Genomic DNA, 26,516 nt, shown 5'->3' with positions numbered 1-26,516 from the left:
TGCCACCTCCTCTCGTTTCTTAATTAAGAGTAGAACTAAACAGAAGACAATAAACTATATTTACTATTTCATTTTTTTCCAATGCTCTCACATTCTCGCAATCAAATAGACGCCAAAGATGGGGCTGAATCGAGTTCCAGAAATGAATAGTTCCCCAATAACTTTTGTAACTTCATTCGAAAGACCTGCATATCTGATTGTCCAAAAGTTGGATCTGACCAAGCTTTAAACTTGTAATGAAGCAATCATACTTTATTTAGTTGGAGCGTATATAATTATTGGTCCTTCAATTATGTACTTCGTTTCAAGAATGCAAATACTGATCAAAGATCAAACTTATCCAAGAAGCACAATTATTCAAAAATTAACTGTTTACTCACTAGCTCAGCTTCCACATGCTGCGGGAATTTAAAGGATCCTGGTGATCAACAGAGTGAGAACCATCAGTAAAATGATGTCTGGGGATTCATTTAAAACTTGGATCCCCAAAACCAAAATGTTGTCTGCAATAACCGAAGAACCATAATTTTGTCAGTGCCGGACTACCAGATCTGGAAATGGATCATGGTTACTAGTCTCATATTATCAGCCATGCGATCCCTGAGTTGTATCTTGAATAGGCACAGTGCATTGTCCCACTTCATTATTCATACCAACACTTCATCCTGCTTCAAGATCAAATACTCTGATACGGAAAGCTTTTGCTCCCAGCTGAATGTTCACATCTTACAGGTAATTCCAAACTAAAGTTACTCTCCTTTAGTCTTCCATTACTTTGGCACAAAAAGGAACAATTAGCACTCAGCATGCTGCTGAATAGCATTTACATTAACATGAATCACCTCAAAACGTACCACAGGGCGAAAAGATTTTTACCAATGGTTTTGAAGATTCTTGTGCGTGATTTCATTGTAATTAAAAGAAATGTCAGCTGTACTACTTCCTTTGCAAGGTTTAAAATCCACAATATGTTCCAAAATTTCACAATTGAACTTTTTCCCACCATGAAATAGCATCAATTGGTAAATTAGATGAGCTTCTTCTTCTGAAAGTATCGCTTCAAATGCCACAGTTGCACAACAGAGGCTCCTACGCAGATACCCAATGACATAATACTGAACCAAGCCACCCTTGCATTTGTTGTTTCACTCACTGTTCTCATCTCCGCTTCCCTGTATCCATATATCGATGATTATAAAAATATTTCACGAAAAGAAGTTTAAAGTTAAATCTGGAACAATTTTCTTGAAATATACCTGTTCTTCAAGTATAGTAAATTCTCGTGGATGGCCTCCACTGCCCCTTCTAATTTCCTCAGCTCAAGCTCAACACCCTATACTTGTAAAAGCCATGAGAAAAGGTGCACATTTATAAATGTTCTATACAAGGTTACTTTAAAGGATAGATACATGAAGAATTGTAATATGTATTTCATAACTACATAGGAATGATAGATGCATGGGATATACCTCAATTTTTTCCTTCTTTGCAACAGAATCCCAGTCCCTAGCCGCAATTCCAATTCTCCAGTCAATGTTAACACTAGCTCCTCCTTGATGATAGCTATCCAACCACAAACATGCAAGATAATTCCCTGATTCAGTTGTTGTAAATGCAAACTGGCCCGTTGTTACATTTTGAGTGTGATGAAGATTGTTTCCATACGGTGAAGTCACCTGGGAGTATGAGAAAGTATCAAGTGTTAATAACGTGCAAGTCAAGATCTTAAAGAAGAGGTAGCTATTACTTTATTAACTCTCATGTACTCGAACCATGAAACTGAATTTGATTTTCAAATACATTTCCCCTATAAAGTTGGGTCCAAGGCTCATCCCAAAATGACTAGTCAAACTAGAAAGCCTATTTCCCAACTAATAAACTCAAGACCTTTGTACTCACTAATCCATGTAGGACTATTCATTAACACTCGCCCTCACGTGTAGGCCCTCTTTTTGTGGCTCTACAAATGGATAATTTAGGTGTAGGCCCTCTTTTGTAATTCTACAAGTGGATAATTTAGGTGTAGGCCCTCTTTTGTGGCTCTACAAGTGGATAATTTAGGCGTAGGCCCTCTTTTGTGGCTCTACAAGTGGATAATTTAGATGTCGGCCCTCTTTTGTGGCTCTACAAATGCATAATTTAGGTGTAGGCCCACATATGAGTGCCTACTATGATACTGTGTTAAGTTGGGTCCAAGGTCCATCTCGAGACTCCTCCTTCTTCAGCGAGTGCCACGATGGCCAGTACAAGTATGAATGCACTAAATGTGTCTTATTCCCCCTCTTAGATCATTGATTCAAGAGCCTCTACACACATGTCAGGTATGCCCTCCCTATTTCAGTCTATTAGTCCATCTCATTCATATCACCGAGTTACTTTAGCTGATGGATCCACCTCTCCCATTGAAGGGGGAGGGTACAGTTCATACTACTCCACAAATATCCTTAGATTCTTTTTTATTTGTACCAAAGTTTCCAGTTAATCTCTTGTCTGTGAGTCATATAACTAAATTCTTGTTAAGGAATAGTCCCATATGGATTAGTGAGCACAAAAATCTTGAGTTTATTAGTTGGGAAAGAGGTTTCCTAAGTTGGCTAGTCATTTTGGGATGGGTCTTGGACCCATTACACCCTCAAATAACATAAGTGCAAACGGTTGGACCTATTACCCGACATAGAACAACTTGTCAAAGATTCATGAAATGAAAACTAGTTAGTCTAGTAGGAAAGTATTACTTCAGTATCACTTTTGTTCCTTCAAAGTTAAAAAGACAGCAATACTGTTGAAGACAGCCTTTAAATTGCTGAAATCAAGATTCAGGAAACATGAGCTCCCATTTAATAGCTATCTGAGCACAATAACAAGACAGCCTTTAATAAAGTTAAGTCTGTTTCATTATAAGCAGTAGAGTGATACTCTTCACCCTAACATAGTCATGCTCAAGTAAGATTCATGTCCTGAGTGCAGAATAACACGTCTATTTTATATCTTTGGGAGTTACTAAAGGAAGCATCTTTGTTATCCAAATATTGATTATAAGGACTCCTATCATATTCATACACCCTTGAGTCTCAGTCATAAATACCCAAATGTGACTATAGAAATAAAAGTTCATCGCTAAAGGAGAGAAGATGCAACAGCTCAACTATCTCAATGAGATAGTTGAGCACTTTGAAGAGGAGACTACCAAATTAAAGAATTCAATCAACTCAAGAATGAGCTGACCTTCAAGCTGTTGAAATAGTTCTTCCATTCAAATAACTGAAGTAATGTTGAATTACTGCACAAATGTAAGGACAACAGCAATTTCTTCATTGACTGGTCCAGTTAATTTTCAGTTCCAACCGAGTAAGCCACATCCTTTCAGATGATTGCATATCAGCTGAACGCATTATTTGAACACTTCATCTCCAAGGATTTTTACTAAACTTTATCTTTACAAATGCTCATATACACAAACACATGTCAGGACATGGGAGAAGGATGAAACAAAAAGGTAAACTGAATGAGAAAAAATTCTTTTTTCAACACTATGCTGGCCTCTCTCTTTTTCTTTTGAAATAGATGCCGTACAAGTAAAGACCTGAAACTCTATCCTGGTGGAATACTTGGAACAATAGCAAATTTTCACCATCAACCCACTAGCCTCCAAAAATCAGCCAATTGAACTTTATTCCTTGGACTGAATTTTATGGAAGACCCAAGGCAACCATAGGCTTGTGCAACAGTTTGCACTCATATATCCAAGCTCATAAACAAGATCCTCAGAGTGTTCATAACAAGATCCAAATCTACTTTATTGATCCTATAGAGACCATGAAAAATGGTGATTAATGAACATCAGATAGGAACCAGGTTTCTTGTTGAAAAACTAACAAAACTAGAGATATATCGAAGTAGGGTAAGTATGGTTCCTTGTGTCTTTGAAGTATTGAACAATCATCTCAGTTGCAACTTAATATTCTTATTGCCTTGATACAGGAATTACTTTTACGTATTCCTTCCATTTTCAATTAGTATTTAGACAAAAATGGATCATCTTGGCCAACAAATAAATCGATTCACATGACGAGGACCAACTACAACCCAATCTTTGGGCGAAAATTTTAGCAAGTTTCAGTATACAGACCAAAGTGCCGGAAACCGAAAAACTTTTCCCAACTTAAAAGTACATCTCTCAACGGAATCTTCCACTGTGACAGAGCTAAATGTAACTCGATTAATCATAAATTTTATACGACTGGGCTAAGAAAAAAAATAATTGAAAGTTATCTCAATGATAAATGCTCGCAAGAGAAAACATCAGAAAAAAGGAATATAGTTCATACAAATACTACCCAAGTCATTAACGGATAAATCATATCACTAGCCAAAAAAAAGTCAACCCGGATGAAACCAGATAAATACACACGAGATCACAGAAAAAAAATCATTACCTTGACCGAAATCTGCGGCGCCGGGCCTCGCTCTTCAGAGATGACCGTATAATCACATAAAACGACGACGTTTGACTGGATTTCTTCCGAAACGCACTTGGTTCCAGACGAAGGGAGGTTCAACCATATTGCACGAGAAAAAGGCAGCAGGCCTACGCAGCATAGCAGGAAGACCAGGGCGCGCAGGATGTTATCCGTCGGCATCCTCGCGCACAAATCGAGCTCACCAAAATTCCCAATAAGAGCTTCGACCCGGAAATCCAAAGATGGATACGAACACGAGAGAGCAAAAGAAGAAGAAACACCCAGATCTCAGCTTCGGACTTTTCTTTTGTGTTTTAATATGATTTCCTCTCTGATTCTAGTTCAGCTTGTTCAAGAGGAAAGGAATCTAAAAGTCTGAGACGAGACGAGGCGGTTGTATGAAATTAAATAAGCGAAGAAGTGGGTCCCAGTCTCCGTATACCGTACGCGTGGCAAATAGGGGTGAAAAGATTTGTAGGTTCCACAGCTAAACTGATTACCATTCGCTCATGCTTTAATGCTCGACGTGGCCTGACTACATGTGCTTCGTAATTATTTATTTGGTTAGAGAAACAACCAAAATGAAATAATGTTTTGTAAGTCGGGGTCGCGACCCACTCGGCATCGCCTTAGCCCGAGTCGCATCGACTCGTCCCACCCGATTGGTTTAGGGTTTAGGCGTCTCTGCTAGAAAAAATAATAACAAAAAATAGGAAAAATTATTATAAGGATTTTGATGTATAAATTTAGGAGTGTCGTCAGTCGTGGATCTGTCATGATTAACGACAATACTTTGGTGACTTGCCCTCGCATGGTGAGTCGGGTTGATTCGTCCAAGTCGGCTAATTGAGTCACCCTTTAACTTCTACGGGACGATTTGACCATAGAAATATTTTTTTTTTTTTAAAAAAAATCTCTATTATAGTATATAATATATAATATATATAATTAACTAAACATCATAATAATCTGTAATATATAAATTTAGTAATTTTAGTGTAAGACTAACTGCTTTCAAATTTGAGATTATAATTATTACTATAACTTATCAATTGACACTAAACCATTATAGAATACTATTTATAAGAAAAAAAAATTAAAATATTATTTAAAATACGTTATTGTTGCACATAACGGTAACAACTTTTAAATTTTAAAAAACAGAAAACAGAAAAAGCGATCGCCCAGAAAAGTTCACTCTTCTGTGATCTATAAAAAATGGGGGATCCGATGCCGGTGACGCAAATCAGTTACGCTTCTCCTCTCCTTTATTTCTCTTCCTTTTCACAAGTCGTTTGCCCAATTAAAGCCAAATAATCTGTCTCTTCCCAATTGCTGATCAATTCACGCTCTGTCTCATCGGTTCTCCCCAGTTCATCACCGATGATAAAGGCTCTCAAGAGGCTCAAGACTTGGTCCAGAAAGAAGAAGAGAAGAAAAAGCAACATCCTTCATCCACCTCTTCCTTCCCATTGCTGCTGTTCCTGCTCCAGAGCATCACAACCGAGTGCTCCACCTCTGCCTCCATGGCTTGATTATGAGCCTCAACAGGAAACGGTGCCAATCCCCTCTCACCCGTTTAGCTCCTTCCCTGAATCTGGTGTCAGTTACTCTTCGGCGCAATCTCAAATCCCATCTTCAGAGATTGTTACAGAGACAACTCCTTTATATGCTCCTTCAGCACTTCCCACCTCTTATCAGCAATATTTAGTTCCTGAACCGGTTCGTGGTGTGCCGATCGTTCCTGTCATTCACGGAAAACGGGCCGAAGGAGGAATTTTTGGATGTGCAGCGAGCTTTGGTACCCATCTGTTCCGTTGCTTCTGTCCCTGTTTTCAGTTTAGGTGATGTAATTGAAAATATAAGAATATCTTCTTTGTTGGGTCATTTGCTGTTAAGACTGAGTGGGAATTCAGATTTTTCTTTCACAGAGGGACGTCTCATTTGAATACATTATGTGTTAGTCGTATGCGGTCGTTTTTTTTAAAAAAAAATAAATTCTCGTTCACACCTTTTTTTAACACAATTGAATACTTGATGAATACTTCTTTCTTTCTTAGCTGAAAATCTCGACAGATCAACACCCTTGTGAATGTGCATAAGAAAACAACCATCTAACATTCTCATCTGTTCCATTTTCCAGAACTAGACTTTTCCTGTGTCAAATAACAGAGTGGCAAGGTCATTCACTTCGTCTTCTCTGTTTATTCGACAGCGAAACTACCTTAGTGTTTAACATGCTAGTGCAGTAACTTTATTCACTTAATATATGGCTCTCAACCCAGTTCTGTGTACCATGCAAATAATCCCATGAAAGAGAAATAAAGAACCGTGCGCTGCACTCAGAACTAAGAATATCTGGATACACACGAGACTCAATTATACAACACAACTACGAACGGCCACAAACTAGGCCAAAATTTTTTGGAGAGTTGATGTCTTTAACTGGGCAACAAACTAAAATGTTCAGGAATATTTTTAAATTTCGTTCATTATAGAGGAGAGAGAGACACCAGATCCTTGTTGAGTTGCGTACCCCCTGCAACTCGTTTAATGCTGTCAGTGAGCCTCGTGTAATAGAGTAGTAACAGTGTCAATGCAGCTCTTAAGATCTCCATCCCACACAAGAAGTTACTGAAATATGTAAGGACATCTTTGTGCATGATTTCTATTGCTGCTTGCCTTCTGCTACCGAAGTCCTTTACAAGTGGCTCCACATCAGCAATAATGATGGATTTTTCTGAGCCCGAACTCATGTCTTCAACTGACATGAAAAAAGTTGAATCCTTCACTCTCAAAACTTGGAAAGGCTTTTTAAACATAACCATTTTCCATAGTGTTATACTCACAAGCTCGAGTTTTTACAAATTTCATTAGATCACTGAAATGATCAACAAGCAGTTCCTCCTGCCAGGGAAATGAGATCAGATGGGTCATGTACGCTTAAGAGTAAAAAAGAAACAGTACAGAGACCACAAAAAGTGATTATGGCAACTAACCACAAAAATAGTAGTACTGCTCTTCAGGAGTCCCTCAAAATGCAACTGCATTTTCCCACCTTCAGTGCCAGCTTCCTGAAATGCAATTGTCATGAAAGCACTTTAACAATAGCGAGTCGAGGGGTGTGTGCACATCTTAGTGATGGTTGGGAGTAAGAGGGGTGGTTTGGTTTCTAGTGTGAGGTCTTGGATGCAAGTCTCACCAGAGTAAGGATTAGGACTAGTAATAACAAAATAATCACTAAATAAAAATATGGGCCATGTTGCCAGGGTCTGATGAATTGTAACAGGGTACTGCAAAGGGTTAGTCCTCTTAAATTTAAACAAATGCCCAAGTGAACAAAGTCATAATTTCTAGGACCACAGCCAGGTCATGCAACCAAGCTCCTGTGCTCATTACTAGATCAAAGAGCAATCAAATATCTTACAGTGTATCTTGATCCTTACCTTCAACTCAGCAATAGTCATATCATAATTGTTAGTAAGAAAAACTGTTTGCAGCTTTAGCTTTGAGAAAGCTTTTTGAAAGCTTATTAAGCAAGTCATTGACAGCCATTCTAAATCGCTCCAAATTCAATTCAAGCTACTAGGGTAAGATAAGTTAAAAATTATAAAAAGAAATAACTTATTCAGTGGTGTTAAAATATCAGCATGCTATTTGCTAACTTCTCTACTTAAAAACAGCTACAGCATAATCAAGAAGAGACTCCATATCCCATATTCAAACAGGTAGACATGCCAACAAAACTAAAAACGATAGCCATGTGGAATGAGCACATCAATTTGCAAACATTTCAAATGATAGTGACTAACCCGACCATCTCCATATTCAACATTTAGGTGAAGGAGAGAAGCTGTGAACTCAGCTTAACGCCTCATAACATAGTGGGGATGAAAATCATCTTCCCAAAGTGTCTTTACATTTGCATTTCGTAAACTGTTCAAATGCATGTCAAAAACCATCTTGAAACGAGGCCACAAAGGAATATTGATCTGTCAAAAATTCAAGCAAGAGATTTGATTTTAACAACTGACTGAAGAACATATAATTTGAGCTAAGCAGCTCAATTCCTCAAGGTGCAGGACAACAACAAAACAATCTGCGATGCCATAAAACAATGGAATCTCTCCATAAAGTTAGTAATTGTAGTATCGAAATACCTTATCCTAGTATGAATCCAAGCATGGAATCTGCCGTTAGGACATAATAAGCTGCAACAGAAGATCACATGTCGTCAATTGGAGCATCAGCATTCTTTCTTGCCCCCACCACCATCATGCAAAGAGCATCATGTAGAAGAATCTAAGCTACTCAACATCTGGCAAAAGTATTTAACTATTAAAGCTGTCATGTTATAATTTGAGGTTAGACTCAAAAAAAGCCAACAAACAGAACAAATGAATATGCTCAGTGGTAGGCGTCTCAGTTTTTGAAGTTGTCTTGCCCATGCTAAAATCTGAGAATTCTGGGGAGTATTGCCTGAGACATCTTGGGTGTAATGTGTTTTTTTTTTTTTTGAAAGGTTGAGCTTTATTGAAAAGCACAAACAAGAATCGAAGGAGCATCCTAGATACAACAAGCGATTGTAAGGAAACCCCATTTCTAGCAAGAGAGTCTGCTAAAGAATTGGCACACCTCGGAACATGAGCCCAAAACCAAGAAAAAAGAGAAGAGATGTCTTTGATCTCCCGGAATATAGACCAATGACGCCAGGGGGGTCGAGGAAGGAGGAAGAGCATCATGAGATCACTACAAAGGAATCACCCTTAATCAACAGAGGCCTAGAGAAGTGATCGCGTAGATGATGAGGCCCTAGAGGAGGGCCATAAGGTCGGCAGAGGTAGAATTGAAAATGCCCATTGAATACATGTAATGTTATGCTACATGGTTTTTATACATGTAAAACCAGAGACATCTCGCCTGATATGCAAAATATCTTGGCGAGATGCCCACTCTTGATTATGCTTTCGTAAGCATAGAGTTGCAGATAATGGTGTGCAGTTATCTATCAACAACTTGTAGAAGGGACATTCAAACTAAAAACATAATAAAACAATAAAGTTGCACAGATGATCAGAAATTAACTATTTTATGTTACTACTAGATAGATGCACCAAACACGACCAACATACTGTCCCAACAGACATGAGAGACAAAAAAAAAAATTTTATTTTTTGAGAAAGGGCACATTTCATGACATAACATATTACCTGGTGCTGGTGTACAATGCAAATCATAAGCATAATGCTTATGGCATCAAAACAATTAGGAAGGATAAAGTTGAAATATTCATCAATTACAGCAAATGGTTCTGAAAAAATTGAAAGTAAGGTAAAACAACTGGTTAATGCCTTCTTCAGTCATGTCATTGATCCCCTATAACTAAAAAAGTATTAAAATAACCTACTTACCTAAATTTTTTTAACAAGTAATATAATTTGTCCACCAAAGCAACAAAACGTATGCTGAACATAACTTTAAGGATCTCCACTGCTAAATCCACTATTGGAACTAAAGCTTATAATTCAAAGATTATATACAAGACTACGTAAACAAACTCCCATACAAGACTACATAAACAAACTCCCAAAAATTAGTTATTTACAAGCACACTCATGAAAATTGAGAATATTAAACAGCCTTGCATGTCATTAGTTAATCTCGGATACAAAAAAAAAAAAAAAAAAAAAAAAAGAGAGTGGAAACCATCCTTCTAAACCAGCTACATCCTCTCTTCAATAATTTGGACTTGTTGAGCCACTATCTCAGTGATGGTATGGCCAATGTAGGAATGGGCCCCACATTCAAATAATGCACCATTTGTAGCAGAACTTCTATGTCAGACTCAAGGTTTACTGAAAAACATAAGATATTTAGGGGCCTTTATAATTTTCTCAACTTTGGTGGATGTCAGGGAAAAATAATGTAATTTTATTCATTTTAATCTTTTTATTGTTTTTGGGAGGTGGGGCTTAAATAACCCAAGTGAAAAGGGTGGGTTCGAGTAAAGAACTTGAACCTTCTGGAAGAGAAAAGGGAAAGTAAAGTGCAATGTGATGCATATTATTGTGATGCCTAAATAGATGAAGGGTTGAATACCTGAAAATATTTCATAGAAAATAGATTCTTCCCCAAAGAAATTATCACAAAACAAATACCTGTCAGGTAACTGAGGCATCAGAAATTCCAAGTGTCATGGGAAAAAAATAGTTTCATGAATTATATGCAAGCATCATTAAACTAGATTAAAGTACTCTGAAGTGGCAGTATCCATCAAGAGCTTATGTGAACTCCCAAGAAGAACTTCATAAAGATATTTCAAAGAGCTAGCTTCAGCCATACGAGGAATCAATGAAGGCTGGTCAATTTCCTGGGAATTTTGAAGAATTTCAGATTAGAACAATAAATTTTTTAATGCAAATGAAAACAAGAACAAAGACAATATAGCTGTTTCCAAACCCAAAACAATCAGAGACAATTGCTGAATAAATAGATACTCAGTCTGAGGATTTTCACTAATTCAAAAGCTACTCCCCAGCAGTCAAACAAGCAAAAAGATTTAACTGAATGAAGCAAACTCATATGCCATTGCAACTAAAGCAATCAATGAATCAATTACCTTTAAAATGTTTGTTTTGTCTCCCAATGCAAACACAGCAGAGCGGTTCTTCAGAGGTTCTCTTCCTTTCAAAAACAGCGCAGTGATCCTGGTTTCCACTCCCATCGAATCACTTGCTGCAACAGCATCAATTTGCAGTTTCTCCAATGCTTGTATATAAGCACGAAAATGTGCACTTAGAACCTGCAAGATTATACACAAAATCAATTGTGAAAGCTGGTGATGGTGCAGCAAAATCTATAAGTCTGCTGTCATCCTTACCTTATTCATTGTGTCTTCCTATGCTGCACGAACCTCATTATAAATTTCTCTACTGTGTTCCTTTATTCATTGTCAGTCTATTTCTCCTGACTGCATGAACCAAAAGAAAAATTACCTCATCCCACCCTCTTCGGTTTTTGAGAAAAAAGGAAAGGGGAGGGAAGGGGGAATCACCCTCCACCCCCCTTGGTTTTTTGAGACAAGGGAAAGGGGAGAAGAAAACCCACTCCAATTTAATCAGCACTGAATATCCAAATGCAAGCCACATTTGCAGAAAAAGAATAATGCACGCAAATGAACCACAAAGAAAAGAAAAAAAAGATCACAATTACCAGCGCAATCAGCGAAATATTGGCAATCAACGGGGTCATATAACAATCTAATTCTTTTCAATTGAGGAAGATTTCATCCACGGTGGATAAGTAATGGTTGGGTTTTAATTAAAATCTAATTATTCCAGTAGTAATCACTTAAAAAGGAATTTATAGAATAAATTACACTAGTAACAGTAAATTAGAAATTTGTATGAAATATAACTAGTTCCGTGACAACGTTGTTGACGAGTAGCAAATATTATTTTTTAACGACTATCAAAGGTATCATTCACCGTCTCTAAGTGAGATTGAAAGTAACCAACTTTATTATTAATCTAATGAATAAATTAAAATCCTTTCTCTATCATAAGCAAGGATTTGTGTGCTGGTTATTTGAGTATTTTTATCCCAACGAAGCTAGTTAAGGGATAAATAAAACATACGACTTAATCCTTGCTTAACTAAAACATGTTCATTATAATTGATCGAAGTGGAGAGTGTTCAGACACCCAGAGGTTATATGAACGAGGAAAAGACAAAATAATAATAATAATAATAATAAAACGACTGAAACCTGAAAAGCAGTTTCTTAAGAATCTTGCTTATTGTAACCCAAGCAAAAGGAACGAAAAAACGTTAGAAAAGCTTGATTTGGCTCCCATGGTTGATTTTCTTGCTACTATCAGCCACCCACCAACAGATGTTTGTTTCACGGGGGGAAATGACAAGATGGCTGCTGTGATCGAGGACCCGCCTCTCTGCTATTTTCCTGCTTTCTTAACTTCATCCCGTCTTATCTTTGATTTGTAATGAGATTAGATGAGCATCTTTGAATATCTTCCCGCCGTATCTGATCAGATAAAAGGGCGATCATTAAAGTTTCAAATCTTTGATCCGTTTACGTGGTCTCCGTTTTGTCGTCTCGGTTTACTGTTCTTTAAATGTCCATATAGATTTTTTTTTTTTTTAAATGAAAACCATGACAGTAGCTTCTACTTTCTTGTGTGGTTTTTTTTTGCTTTTTATTTGATATTAAATAGAGAGCAAAGAAGCCCAGAACTTGTGCACCTTTAAATTCGTCTACTGTATTACTGTTCTAAGGATTTTAAGAAAAATATATTAAAAACAACCTCAAGAAGTCTCGGTGCCATGTGGGTTATAGAGTGGAACTCTTAAGTGGTTTTGAATTGATCCACTCGAAGCCGTGGTTGTCCCCTTCGTGGTTTTACTAGGAATTTTCTTATGATTCTTGTCGAACACATTCGTTACAGAAGGTGCTAGGATTTATACTATTTAAGAGCATGTTCCAGTTAAATTCTCAGGAATTGTGGTCTCTTCACGTAAGGATCTTTTCACTCTCAGTGCACCTGCACAACAAAAGTCATGGCCCTCGATCCCAACTCCGACATCACGCGTGCATTTAACACTACTTTTGTACTCATATTGAGTTGCCATTTTGGTTTGATCGGCTAGGATGCTACAAGGTAGCTAGCTTCAAGAAGGGATTTGGGGAAGTCGCCGCATTACGGATTCTTTTGGGGTCAATTTGGTTGAAAATGGGATCATAACTCTTATGTTTTTTAGCACTAACGTAAGAAATATTATCTTGACCAGTCGTCCGATCACGATCGAACGTTATGTCGTTTTGCAATGTTTTTTACCAGATGATTTTTGAATTGGATCATGGGTTTTTTCCTCTTTTAACTATTTACAAAATATACAATCATGTAGTGTGTAATGCTGTAAAAATGAATTGGGGGGGGACGTGATTGGGTTTAACTGCTGATCGATTTGACATGACATCGTTATGAGATTTAACTCCTGACCCCCACAAAATTAAGGGCGAAGGCCCCTCTTGTAATTCAGAGAGGTATGCTGTCATATGGTGGCCTCCTCCTTTTTGGTCGGCTTGGACTCCTCCACCATTGCCAAATAGAGACAAAAGCAGATGAGCCCCCTCTCAGTTTTTGTGGCGTGTTATGCAATAAGTTGATTGGTACCATTGGGTCAATCGGTTCATTAGTTGAACTGAGCATTTTCGGGTTTTAACATATCTTTATACATATTTTCTTCCTATCCCAGATATGAGACCAAGAACGATCGGAACCTAGACCCGATTCAATAAACCAGTCTAATTTGACCTGAGTTTTACAATACCTAGTTTCATGAAATAGGTGGGTAGGCCAAGACATGAATGTAGATTCAAGAACAAAATTTAGTCAAAATATTGTTGGCGTGATCTGTCTGATCTTTCTTTCAAATGAGGAAATCTTCCGTAGAATCAAAACAAAAAAGTCATACAAGATGGGAGGATGGTAAATAAAGGGTCATCTCATAGAGATGGTATTGATGTAATTAAGTTAAAATTCCAGGGTTAAAACCCTAAGTTCAAGGGTATTATTGTAATATTATAATTTCATAAATCTATAAATAGAGCTTTAGGGGGAGGGTTAGGAATTATCAATTCCATAACCTTTCTTCCTCCAATTTTCTTCCAATGAGTTTCTTTCCCGTTTTTCTCCATGAGTTAAATTCATGGAGTCCTGAAAATCAACATGGTATCAGAGAATTTAGCGCAGCGTGAGGGGGAGTGTTGGAAGATGAAAACATATTATACAAAAAATATTTTATACATCAGCAAACTGGGAGTTCATGCGGAGTGTTGGAAGACAGGGTCCAAACCTATAAAACCAAGGAAGACCTATGCATCCAAGAGAAATAGAAGACGGGCTCAAGGCCCACAGATCAAGGAGCTACATCCAGCATGAGTTAAGACTGGAGTATGAAGCAATGTCTTAGCGGCTAGGAGAAGAACAAAGCAGATATGCTCTGTAGTCGCCGTGACCGAAGACGCTTTGTCGTCACCCATTACCGAAGACGTCACCAAAGACGCTCTGTTGTCACCTGTCACTGAAGATTGTCTCGAATTAATCTCTGGTTCGCCGTGAGAGCACTATTCAGAAGTGTTCTCGACAAAGAAGACGACGAGACCAAATTTGACTCGGACCAGACTTGATCAAACCGAATTACTAAATCGGACCGAACTAAACATCCAAATAGGATCACACAAATAGACTCCCGCTGATCGTACTCGATGGAGCACTCAAGAAGAGCAGATATATGACATATTTTGTCTTAGACCAAGCGTAGTATGTAGCAAGAACTTATACAACTTACTTGGCAAATTGGGCATCCAATATCTGTACACACCAACTTGAGGAGGAGTGTTGGCGTGAGCTGTCTGAGCTTTCTTTCAGATGAGGAAATCCTTCGTAGAATCAAAACAAAAAAGTCATACAAGATGGCAAGATAGTAAATAAAATAGAGATGACATTGATGTAATTAAGTTAAAGTTTGAGGGTTAAAACCCTAAATCCTAAACCCTAAGTTCAGAGGTATTATTGTAATATTGTAGTTTCATAAATCTATAAATAGAGCTTCAGGGGGAGGGTTAGGAATTATCAATTCCATAACCTTTCTTCCAATGAGTTTCTTTCCCCTTTTTTCCATGAGATAAATTCATGAAGTCCTGAAAATCAATAAATACAAATTGAAGTCATATCATCAGAGTTAACTCCAGTTTGACTGATTCTCATTACAAATATGTTTGAGACTTGTTTTCCACCCCCAATTGAATGAACCTCATCAAGAACAAAATGGGGAACATCCTATGAATTTGCCTACGTTTTCTTTTTCTAAGTTACGAATTATTTTTGCAGATTCCGACTCTGTTAACAAAGAGTTGGAGTGTTTTATGACTAAGGGACTGTTTGGAACCCTATAAAAGAAAAGAAAAGGAGAGAAAGAAAGTATTTTTTTATTGTTTAGTGGCAGAAAATCATGGAAAAAAACATGAGAGAGAAATATGGTTTCTCACTTAGTTATATTTTTTTTCTTAAAATGATGGAATTCCAAGAGAAAGAAAGAGGTAGAGAAAATTCTAATCATTAAAATTTTAAAATATTATAAAAAATAGTACTAATTTTTTTTTCTTCATATATATCCAAACAAAAGAAACTATATTTGTCTTTCATTTTTCATAGACATCCAAACAAAAGAAAATAATTTTTTTTTCTTTTTTAAGGGTTCCAAATAGACCCTAATAGTACACGTTGAATTGCGTATGAAAGGTATAGTCAAATATCAAGTTTTAGTCTTATCACTTGTATAATACTAAAATTTTAAGAAAAGAGAGGGAGACCAATGCCTAGCAAAAGCAAACGGGTTAGAAGTGAGTCAATTTTTGTACTAAAGTGTCATTATTTGTCAATTGAACCAGTTCAACAAGACATATTAATCAATTGTTTGTGGAAAGTGATTCTCCTACGACAGCATGATCTGAACCATGCAATTCTAAACAATATAATCACCCTCATACACGCGAGAGCTTATGCATACAATACTTACCTCCACCAACGCTTTCATCACCAAATCTATCTTATATTTCACACAATAATTTGTGTACTAAAAGTCCAAATAAACTACCCAATAAAAAGTCACAGTACCATTGAAAGTTTCTTTCTCTAAGATCAGGTCACAGTACCTCTATAAAAAAAAATATTAATATTAATACAGCCTTTGGAATGAAAGACAGGTCGAGGCATCAAATTCCAGTGTTTCAAGGTGAAAAAAAAAAAAAAAAAAACAAAAACCAACCGGTGCATGGCTTTGTTTACATTTTACAAAGCTCATGCAGCTTAAAAATCTACTCACAGGCATGATAAATAAAGGTTCTACAGATTTGTGGACCTGTCGCTCCTCTCTGGTCATCTAAACGCTAAGCTAAGCCTTAAGTGGACAAACACGGCGTGCGAATCACTGTCAGGCTTTTCTACAAACACGTAATGGCCATAGGCCATCCAAGGCGAAAATACCTTTACGGCCGTGCCGACCATAGGTTTCTCACGAGCATTTCTACGAACAGTCTATGAGCACATTTCTTACCTTGGTTAATGATCGCCTGAAGATCTATCAGGCATCATATCAGATCAACCAACTGTCCTTCGTCTTCAACCACTTCTCGCGCCCTTTTAAAGTTATGCGAGACCACGCTGAATTTAGTAAATTGTGGTCTCCCATAGGCTTCTTTAGAGGGTAATCCCAATTCTTCGAAGTGGGAGTGGAATCTATTTGGAGTCTCACGGTTTGCAGCCTGGAGAAATCATTCTTTTTTATTTTTCGTTTCTATATAATGAGGACGAATGGGCCTCTGGCGGTGGAACAGAGAGGATCGTCGTCCGAAGATCTGCTCAGATCTGCAGAGTGGGAAGAAAGATACTACTCTTCCCTTGTCGCGTTCGCTATTTTCTTTTTCTTTTATTTGCAGCGGGGAAAGGAATAGCGGATCCGTCCGTTTACCGCGGAATCTCGTTGCTTGCATCGACGTCAGCGTCATCGAATTGTGGCGTTTTGTCGCCTCCGCCTCCTTCTTTAATCTCTTTACTTTCCGTTGTTCGGATTTGGCGGAATTCTTATTTCCTTTTGCGGCTTTTGCTCCGCTTCTTCTTCTAGAAGGGGAGCAGTGGTTACAGGATAAGAGAGCTCTGTTGGATCTGCGATCGAACGAAGCCACTCGTCTGTCTTCTGGAGTGGTGGAGAAATGGGGATTTGTGAAGAGAAGGTAGAGGTATCGGATGATTCCGAAACAGAAGTTCTGATTCCTGGTTTACCAGACGAGATTGCAGAACAATGTCTTGTACATCTTCCTTTCCCTTCCCAAACTCTGGCTCGATCCGTCTCTCGCTCGTGGAAGAAGGCTTTTTCGAATCCCAATTTCCTTCTATCAAAAAAATCCCTCTCGCTATCACTTCCTTACATCTTCGTTCATGTTTCCCACAAATCGACCGGCTATACACGGTGGCAGGCCTTCGATCCACGGTCACGCAGCTGGTTTCCCCTGCCGCCGATGCCTTGCTCGCGTAAATTCTCCTCCCCAGGGAGCCTCGCCAGCGCCGCGCTGCCGAGGGAGGGCAGGCTCTTCGTCCTCGGCGGGGCCTGCACGGATAACCAGTCGCCGCTAAGAACGCTCGTCTCCTACCACGCGCCAACGAACTCATGGTCCCTGGCGTCGCCCATGCGGACCCCGCGCTCGTTCTTCGCGGCCGCGGCCCTTGGCGGGAAAATAATAGCCGCCGGTGGTGACCCGGCGGCGAGCGCGGAGTGCTACGACCCGGCGCAGAACAAATGGTCGCCGGTGAGCGGGATGAGGGCGGGAATCCCGCGGTACGACGCGGCGACGGTGGGGTCGAAGCTATACATAACGGAAGGGTGGTCGTGGCCGTTCTCGTTTCCACCGCGGGGGGCGGTGTACGACGCAGAAGCGGACAGGTGGGAGGAGATGCCGGGGGGATTGTGCGATGGGTGGACGGGGGCGGGCGTGGTGCTGGGGGAGAGGCTGTTCGTGATTCGGGAGCACGGGGACCGGAGGCTGAAGGTGTACGAGCCGAAGACGGACGCATGGCGGGAGGTGAGCGGGGAGGGACTGCCGCGGCAGGTGCGGCGGCCCTACACAGTGACGGGGGCAGAGGGGAGGATATACGCGGCGGGGAGCGGGGCGGACGTGGCGGTGGGGAGAGTGGCGGAGGACGGCCGCGGCGGTTGGAAGGTGGAGTGGGACGTCGTGGAGGGACCCGCCGAGTTCGAGAACTTTGCCCCTTCCAATTGCGAGGTGTTGTACGCGTGAGATTCAAGTTTTTACATGTTCGAGCGTTTTGTATACAGTGTCACTATGCCGTGAACTGTGAAGCCCCTTGTTCTGTAAAACTGTGGAGTCAGGAAGGGGGAGGCCGTGTCCCCAAACTTGGTTTTTTTTTTTGTCTTCTTCTTTTACAGAACAATAAATAGATGTACCCAGTGTCCCGACTGAATACAGCTTTCAATATCTGGACAGCATTAAGAGTAGTTAACAAAATAATGTGTTATTTTTTTATGGAATTATTTCTGATGTCTCAACCTCAATTACTTGATGACTGTTCTTGGGTATCTAGTCCTTGATTTCGGGATTTGAATGAGACCCAGAAAATATTTAAAATAAAATAAAAATTTAATAATAAATTAACAAAAATAAAAATAAACAGACAGGTATAAAATTTGGTATTTAACTATCCCATGTGTGTTTTTCACCCTGGAGAAGAGAGGGACCCTTCCCTGATAACAGTTGGTGTAGGTGTGTGGAGACCCTTCTTTCTTCCCTTTCAACATTGCCACAGTCACAGAGGTGTAGAACATCTCTTCTCCAGAATGACTCTTCGGTAATTTCACATACCGGCCTTATCTCGAGAAGCGAAAAATCCGAACAGAGAGATCTGAGATGTGTCAGCAAGATGCGCATTCACGTATCTTAACAACACATCACCACACGAGGTTGCCCAAATACATGAACGTTTGAAGATCTTCCAAAAGAAAATCAAGGTGGAGGAGGGATCATGCAGATGCAGCTCACCAACTCTTCTCCGGCGATCACATCGTGGATAGCAGTCACCTGCATTTGACTCCAGTCCTCAGGTAGGTAGGAAGCTATTTTCCTCTTGATGTTGATGACAATAGACAGGTGAGTCACCTTCTTCAATCCCAAACTTCTTCATTTGTAGATTGGGTGGATTTGCAAGGAAATCGATTTGTTCTGGTTTCAGAGTACTAAATAGAGATGTTAGTCGATCTCTTCAAATTTGCTGATTTCGCCAATATTCCTTCCGCCGACTTGTGAGATTATTTTTTGTTTCTCTGTAACCAAGGAAAGATCCCAAAATTGAATCGATTGTTGCAGCTTCTATAACAGGTGTTTTATATTCAACAACATCCGTTACATTTTTATCGACAACTTAGCTGAAATGCATTCTCAGGATGGATTGGATTAAGCATTAGAGATACAGGATGCGGCTCCTGACGAGAGAACCGATTGTCAGACTCCAACAGACCATGTGTGAGAAACTCCAGGCTTGTACCATCATTTCTGTAGGAATATAAATAATTGAGCTGCATCTGATGTGGCTTTACCTGAACTGTTTTTTTGCAAAAGTAGGAGGTGATCAATCTGAGATTATTGAATGACCTTAAAATTGTTTTTTTTTAGAGATATTAGACTTTAGTATTTAATGAAATTTGTTCAGGTTTCCCACATTTATTAAAGACTTTGTTTAGTTTATTTTGTTTTTTATTTCTCTATAAATTGTTTTACCTTTACAAAATCTCTATATTTATTCGTTTATAATTTCCAAACACCGTGCTTTGTTTATATATGTTGTCAATTTCTGAACATAACCAAGTTTTTTAAATATATTTTTTCTTATGAACCTGGTTCAACAAACCTGGTCCTCTTTGTAGATCCTATAAATCGGCTTTAAACTGGCCAATCCGGCCAATCAGCCGGGTACCGCATAGAAGGATGAGATGAAAGTGGCCCTCCACCTATGGCTAGGGAAGAGAAGGGGTATGCCAGGCCTCTTTCTTTATCCCACCAAAAATAATGGGGGAGGGGCAGAGCCCGGCATCATTAGAAAGCCCGGCATAATTTATAGTCATGATTTGAGCATAACATCAACCAGCACTTACACACAATTGACCTAGTATAATTGGACAGGGCCACTTCTTGAGATATCTACTCAGTTTTTGTTACATCAGTTCCACCCCTTTAATGCTAATTATTCGGTAAATATAACACGCCAACTACTCCCAAGTCGGTAGTGTTAGAAATGTTTAAAAAACAAGGATATGTGCTTCAGCATAAGGACAAGCCAGAAATACAGTAATCACGCCAACAATACATGGAAGAACAAAAAATTGTCACATGTAGAGTCCTTCAGGCACGCCTTCCTTCTTCTTGAACATCACCTTCTCTTTGGCTTTCTTAAAATCTACATGAGTTACCTGAACCAAGCAGTGCGGTATTTTATTCAGTATACAAGTTATATAAGCAACAGATCATTGTGGACATGAATAAGCAAAGCCAACGCACAACACTGAGCACGTAAACCATGCTTAGCTATCTCCTCCCTCTCTTTCCACTATCTCCACCTTAGAACCCAAAACATGTGGATACATACAATGTGCCTAACATCGACAAAAGAGCGGATCTACATTGTGCACATAAAGAAAGTAAAAGCGTAATAATATGCCTCTGAATAGGTGAAGATGCTTGAAGCAGGTTAGAAGCAAGTTGTCCAGTAGTGTTTATGTTCATGAGACGCAAGGTGGCAAAGATGGAGAATTGAACAACCATATCAGACCTTGCATACATAATTAGATACGATGACAACAATAACTTTATACCTTCATTCGCCGCTCTCTTAGAGCAAGTAGGCCAGCCTCAGTACATATCGCCTTTATATCTGCCCCAGAAAATTCATCCTTAGTCATCACGAATTCTTCTAGGTTGACGTCATCAGCCAAGGTCATCCGTGATGTGTGAATCTGGATACCCCCAAAAGGGATCAAATCAATATCATAAAAAATAAAAAAAAAATAAAAAAATTTAAGTAAGAAAAATCTACCCTATAATTTAGAACAAGTATAAGAATTTACTACCTACTGCATATGTACAGAAATGAGCAACAAAGCTTGTCTACCTGAAAAATCCGCCTCCTTGTCTTTATATCTGGAAGAGGAAACTCAATTTTCCGATCTATACGACCAGGTCGAAGCAAGGCCGGATCAAGGCTTTCAATTCTGTTTGTCGCAAGGATCACTTTGACATCACCCCTTGAATCAAAACCATCCAACTGATTCAGCAACTCCAACATGGTTCTCTGTATTTCACGCTCACCTCCAGAATGGGCATCATATCTGCAAAATTAACAAGTTAATTACCTACTCAGCTAACAAGCGCCAAGCATGAGACTTTTGCAGTATGCTTGACCACTCACCTTTTTGTGCCAATAGCATCAATTTCATCAATAAAGACTATAGACGGAGACAGATCATCAGCCACCCTGAAAAGCTCTCTTACTAATTTTGGACCATCGCCTAAATATTTCTGAATCAACTCACTTCCAACAACCCGCAAGAATGTCGCTGAAGTTGAATTAGCCACAGCCTGGGCAGCAAATAAACAGAGACCTTTAATATTTGCAGAATATGATAAACATTATCTAGGGAAATACACCAGTCATTTGTTTTCAACCAATCACAACAACAACTCACTGTCTTCCATTAGCTACAAATAGACAAAGAGATCTTACACCCCAAAAGCAACCAAAATCAATTGTACAGGCAGAAAATCACTAATATTAGCAATTTGGCAGCCACATTTAGTGTACAAAATATGGCTATACGATATAAGCTCAGATCCATATCAAATAGGAGGTCATAATCAATACCAACTGAAGAAACAATGTAAAATAGCTTCTGTTAAGTCACCTACAAAGGCTACTAGTGTTTCTAGTGAAATAGAAAACAACTATATGCTGGTCAAGATTCAGTTACTAAAACTGCAAAGAGGAAACTTATCCATATTAATTTTCACTATCAGTCTTCTACATCATTTAAGCACTATTTAATCAATCTTTCTACTGTTTCTGAGTTAAAGCAAAAGAGCATCGTTATCTTTGTTCTACATATCAGCTGTTTTCAAGTGACTCAAGTAAAGGTTTACAATGCCAAAGAAGTTAAGCCAAGAATATCCATGAAAGGGTAAACCAAAGCACAAGCTATAGTCACACTTCAATTTTTTTATTAGAAAAAAGGAAAAGAAACAAAATGAGAATTCGATTGGAGGAGTGAGAAAACTACATGGAACTCTTGAAGAACAGATATAAAAAGCTTCAAGGAACGACTTGCTTTAAATAATAACAATAATAGTAAAAGGCACCCTTCTTTTTTAATGCAGTAGAAGTGTTGTGTCTCCCACAAGTGCCTGTGACATGTCTTTTCTTTTTTCTGATCACAGTTTTTTAACATCAAAACTGTTAAGCTTAATAAATCCACTGTATCAGAATAGAATTCCTTTAAGGAACATTAAAATAGAAAATTTAGTGGGAGAAATAAAATCCAAAATTATCAACCACATTGGATCAAGTTAGTTTTTCAAGCAACATTATGATTATTTGCTTAACTATTCGTTCCAGAGAATAGTCTACATAAAGCTACACAAAAAAAGGGCCTGCTAAATTATTTATTTTTAAATATTGTACTAGCAGTTCTGAACACACTAACCTTAGCAAGTAAGGTTTTACCCGTGCCAGGTTCTCCATAGAGTATTACTCCCTTGGGAGGCTTAATTCCAATGTCTTCATACAACTCAGGATGAGTAAGTGGAAGTTCCACTGCTTCCTTGATTTCCTGGATTTGAGCATCTAAGCCACCTATGTCAGCATAAGATTCCAATGGAGCCTTCTCAACCTTCATCACTGAAACCATGGGGTCTATTTCATCTTGGAGGAGTCCAACTACCGATAGAACCTGATGGTAAAGCATAGAATAACATTAACAAACTGTACGAGCTTTCAATATTATAAGCAGACATGTTCCTGCAAGACTACAGAAAAAGTTATAAAGTATTTCAAAATCCACAAATATAAAATAAATTGAGTTTTTGGGTTGAGCCCAGTTTCATCCTAAAATGACTAGCCACTTAGGAGGCCTCTTGTTCAACCTTATAACACATTAAATTTTCTTCTCATTTTTCAATGTGGGACATTTTTCCACTCAACACTCCCCCTCACGTCCAAGCTTACACATAACAGGCCTGAGACATGAAAACAATCCCTTTAAAGGGATACACAAACTCCTTCATGGAGCCCACAACACATAGGCTCCTGCCTAATGGAGCCCACAATACACAAATAACCTGGGGAGCAAAGACTGGGTCTTGGCCGACACACACAACCTGCTCTGATACCATGTTGAGTTTTGGGTTGAGTCCGATTCCATCTCAAAATGACTAGCTAGTTAGGAGGCCTATTGCTCAACCTTATAACCCATTAAAGTTTCTTCTCATTTTCCAATATAGGACTTTTTCCCACTCAACAAAATGTATTCCCAATATAATCATAAATATATATTTTTGAAAAGTAATATAATTATAAATATTACCCGACAAATGTTTGATTTGCATTTTCAAAAAAAAAAAAAAAAAAATTTGATTTAATAATGCTTGTAGCACCTCAACACTTTTTCCCTCTATTTGAAAAGCAACATCTAACATCTTGACCATAAAACTCCAACGGAAATAATAATGGGATGCTTGAGATATCCAATATACCTTCTTCATAGAAAGAATTGTCATAAAAAATCAACTCCTTGCATCTTAATATATTTGTCGAGTTTTCAAGATGTAGCATACAACTCAAATCTGTTACCAAGAAAGTAAGCCCTGAATAGAGAATTGCTAAGCATAAACAGCTCAACTCCTAAACACAAAACTCAACCCTTCTTTATGTATGTGTGGAGGTGGAAAGGGGAGTAACACAACTCTGACCACCCCAATGTATATGATTTAAGAAAGACAAACACAAAAATTCTGCCAAGGTATGTTTTTTAAACAGAACTTGACCCATTAATGGCATGAAAACTAAAACTTTTTATATAAAAGAAAAAGGTACATGTCTGTTGCATCTCTCTAAGGAAGTCACATGGACATACAATGAACTGACACATCCTAGAGTTATGTGCTTATCAGGCCCAAGCTGGGTATGTGTGTTGGGATGGGTCAACCTAACATGAGATAGGTGTGCCTAGTTGTCTGAGTTCCATTAAATATAAAACTTCTAGCATATTTTCTTAAGTACCCGGCATAGGTATCAAAACAAACACTACATCTTGTGTTCAAAACCAAAAAGGTGTAACCTATTGAATGGTCTACATCATGTAAGGGTGATAACCGTCACAAAAGGTGAAAAAATCTACCTGATAAAAAATGAAGTCATCATAGGCTTGGTTGTCACGTCTTGCAGGAGGCAACCAATAGAAAGGGTTTACCTGGTTAAAGTAAGAACTTCTACTGAAGGCCAAAGAGGCCACCTGATTAAGAGAGAAAACTATTGTACTGTGGGACACTGTGGATGTTAGCATAGAAGTTTAGTTGATTGTTATGTGCTTTTGGGTCCAATATAGGGCAAAAGTGTCAGATTGGATTAATTTCATTAGCTTTCCACAAAAAAACAACTAGTTTTTTCCTACTCAAGTCTCAGACATCAAAACATTTCAGACAATCAGGTGCTGGAAATTGAAGTAATCCTAGATTGTTTTAATTAAAAAAATAAAATCATCTCCAAACAATTCCAAGTCCAGTGAATGCAAAAGGTTAGGGAACTTTCTTGAACAGATCTTCGTTACTCATCGACATCTAACAAACCAATCTCTGGCACCACCATCGCACAATCAAGAAACCGGTTTGTACTCTTTTAACCACCAAATAATTGTTACTTCAATACCTAGATTATAACTTCTTTTATTCTCTAAAATGCATGTATAAATCGAGAAATACACGTGGAAAACAATAGTAGAAACCGAAGCGTCATGCACTCATGCCACCCAAAACCCTCAAAACCCTAAGGGTATCGCCAAATAACAAAGAATAAAACCTAATCCCGAGAAGCGCAATACCGTAACCAGAAAAAAAATTAACGAAATCAACCAACCTTATTGTGCATGAGAATAGCACAACCTGGCTCAAGCTGATCCTTATCAACAAAGGAAAGAATCCCCACGTAATATTCAGGTCCGACTGATGAAGACACAATGGCGTGATTCTCATCAATTAGCTCCTCCAAATTACCGACGCTCATGGGCGACCCACGCAGATCGTCGACCTTCGATCGGTCCTCTTCGTTCTTGTCCTCCTGCGGCTTCAACCGCTCTTGATGGCTAACGAACTCCTCTTCCATCAAGAGATAATCTTTTATTCTTTCCAGCTTGAGGAGCCGGAGTTTACACTTGGTTAACGGCGTCACAACGGGGAGACGAGCAGCGGCTTCGGGCCCCTTCTGCTTCCGCTGTTTGCGGCCGACGCGAGCCGGTGCCGCTGGCGGCTCAAATTTCTTTTCCTTCTTATCGCCATCGTGTTTACGGTCACCGGGGAGACCTTGCTTATTGAGTCCGCCGGGAGAGCCCTGCCCCATCTGCACTAGCGAAGAGAGAACAACGCAGAGTGAGACTTGGTTCCGTTCGTTTGGCTGTGTCTTGCAGCAGCCGCATCTATTAAAAAAGGATGATTATATATATATATATATATATATATATACATGGCATGTATCAGACTACAGAGACGTCGCCCTCAGGCGATTTGCAAATGAAAAAGTTACCGTTACTGTTTTTCTATCAGACGATGAAGGATCTTCATTGTCATTCTTTATCACTTTATTATTACACTACTGCCACTCGCATAAAGAAGAAGAAAAAAATGGTCCCCTTCCAGGACCCATTCCCCCTCGACTCTCGAGTCTCTCCAGGACCCGGCGGAAACTCCTTTATCCACGAATAACGTGGCCATAGATGTGAGAGAAATGTTACACTACTCTCATGCTCATGAAAGACTTCCCCGCACGGTTGAGTGTGGCTGGAACCATCTTAGATATTTCGAAATCGGAGAAATCACGGACGTCCATGGAAACAAGTATTTCTCATCTCCAGTGATCGCCACAGCACGTTCCAGTCTCACACGCAGGTAATGCTCGATACGATTGTGATGGAGTTTACTTTTTGGCCACAACAGCATATGCAATGGCCCCACAAAAGAATATGCCGTGGCCCGAGGGGATCGACGCCGAACCCGGACCCTCGCCGCCCTTATCGTGGTGACGTCATTAAACAAGCTCCTCTGCGCAAAAGCGTATGGAGATAAATTATTCGTCTCCCACTAAACCGGCTCACGCCACGTGGCGACCTACATGGCACCGGAGAACGAGGGCATCTTGCAACCACGCCGGT

The 26,516-nt window shown here is 39.1% G+C and overlaps 3 protein-coding genes and 1 pseudogene across 3 annotated transcripts; 1 reads left to right on the top strand and 3 right to left on the bottom strand.

Moving 5' to 3' along the window:
- Positions 1-736: 736 nt before the first annotated feature.
- LOC137945814 (transmembrane emp24 domain-containing protein p24delta3-like) lies at positions 737-4,839 on the bottom strand. The gene is made up of 4 exons (XM_068791857.1): positions 4,437-4,839; positions 1,470-1,676; positions 1,257-1,333; positions 737-1,172 (listed from the first exon to the last, which is right to left on the bottom strand). The coding sequence occupies exons 1-4, from the start codon at positions 4,638-4,640 to the stop codon at positions 1,028-1,030; spliced, it is 633 nt and encodes a 210-aa protein (XP_068647958.1). The 5' UTR covers positions 4,641-4,839; the 3' UTR covers positions 737-1,027.
- Positions 4,840-6,926: 2,087 nt separating this feature from the next.
- Positions 6,927-13,063, bottom strand: LOC137946779 (vacuolar protein sorting-associated protein 52 A-like; annotated as a pseudogene).
- A 3,673-nt stretch (positions 13,064-16,736) lies between these two features.
- On the top strand, positions 16,737-18,611 carry LOC137946214 (F-box protein AFR-like). Its single transcript, XM_068792431.1, has one exon. The coding sequence runs from the start codon at positions 17,254-17,256 to the stop codon at positions 18,334-18,336; it is 1,083 nt and encodes a 360-aa protein (XP_068648532.1). The 5' UTR covers positions 16,737-17,253; the 3' UTR covers positions 18,337-18,611.
- A 1,605-nt stretch (positions 18,612-20,216) lies between these two features.
- On the bottom strand, positions 20,217-25,787 carry LOC137945629 (26S proteasome regulatory subunit 4 homolog B-like). Its single transcript, XM_068791578.1, has 6 exons — positions 25,229-25,787; positions 22,803-23,048; positions 21,515-21,684; positions 21,218-21,434; positions 20,922-21,062; positions 20,217-20,519 (listed from the first exon to the last, which is right to left on the bottom strand). Exons 1-6 carry the CDS (start codon positions 25,706-25,708, stop codon positions 20,436-20,438), a joined length of 1,338 nt encoding a protein of 445 aa, XP_068647679.1. The 5' UTR covers positions 25,709-25,787; the 3' UTR covers positions 20,217-20,435.
- Between the last annotated feature and the right edge of the window lie 729 nt (positions 25,788-26,516).

The sequence above is a fragment of the Aristolochia californica genome, unplaced genomic scaffold (genome assembly GCF_029961685.1).
Source record: "Aristolochia californica isolate CCGP_79_NKW_82.1479 unplaced genomic scaffold, dmAriCali1.0.hap1 SCAF_12, whole genome shotgun sequence".
Classification (NCBI taxonomy): Eukaryota; Viridiplantae; Streptophyta; class Magnoliopsida; order Piperales; family Aristolochiaceae; genus Aristolochia; species Aristolochia californica.
Note: the sequence above shows the minus strand (reverse complement) of the source record. Positions and strands in the feature narration are given on the sequence as shown.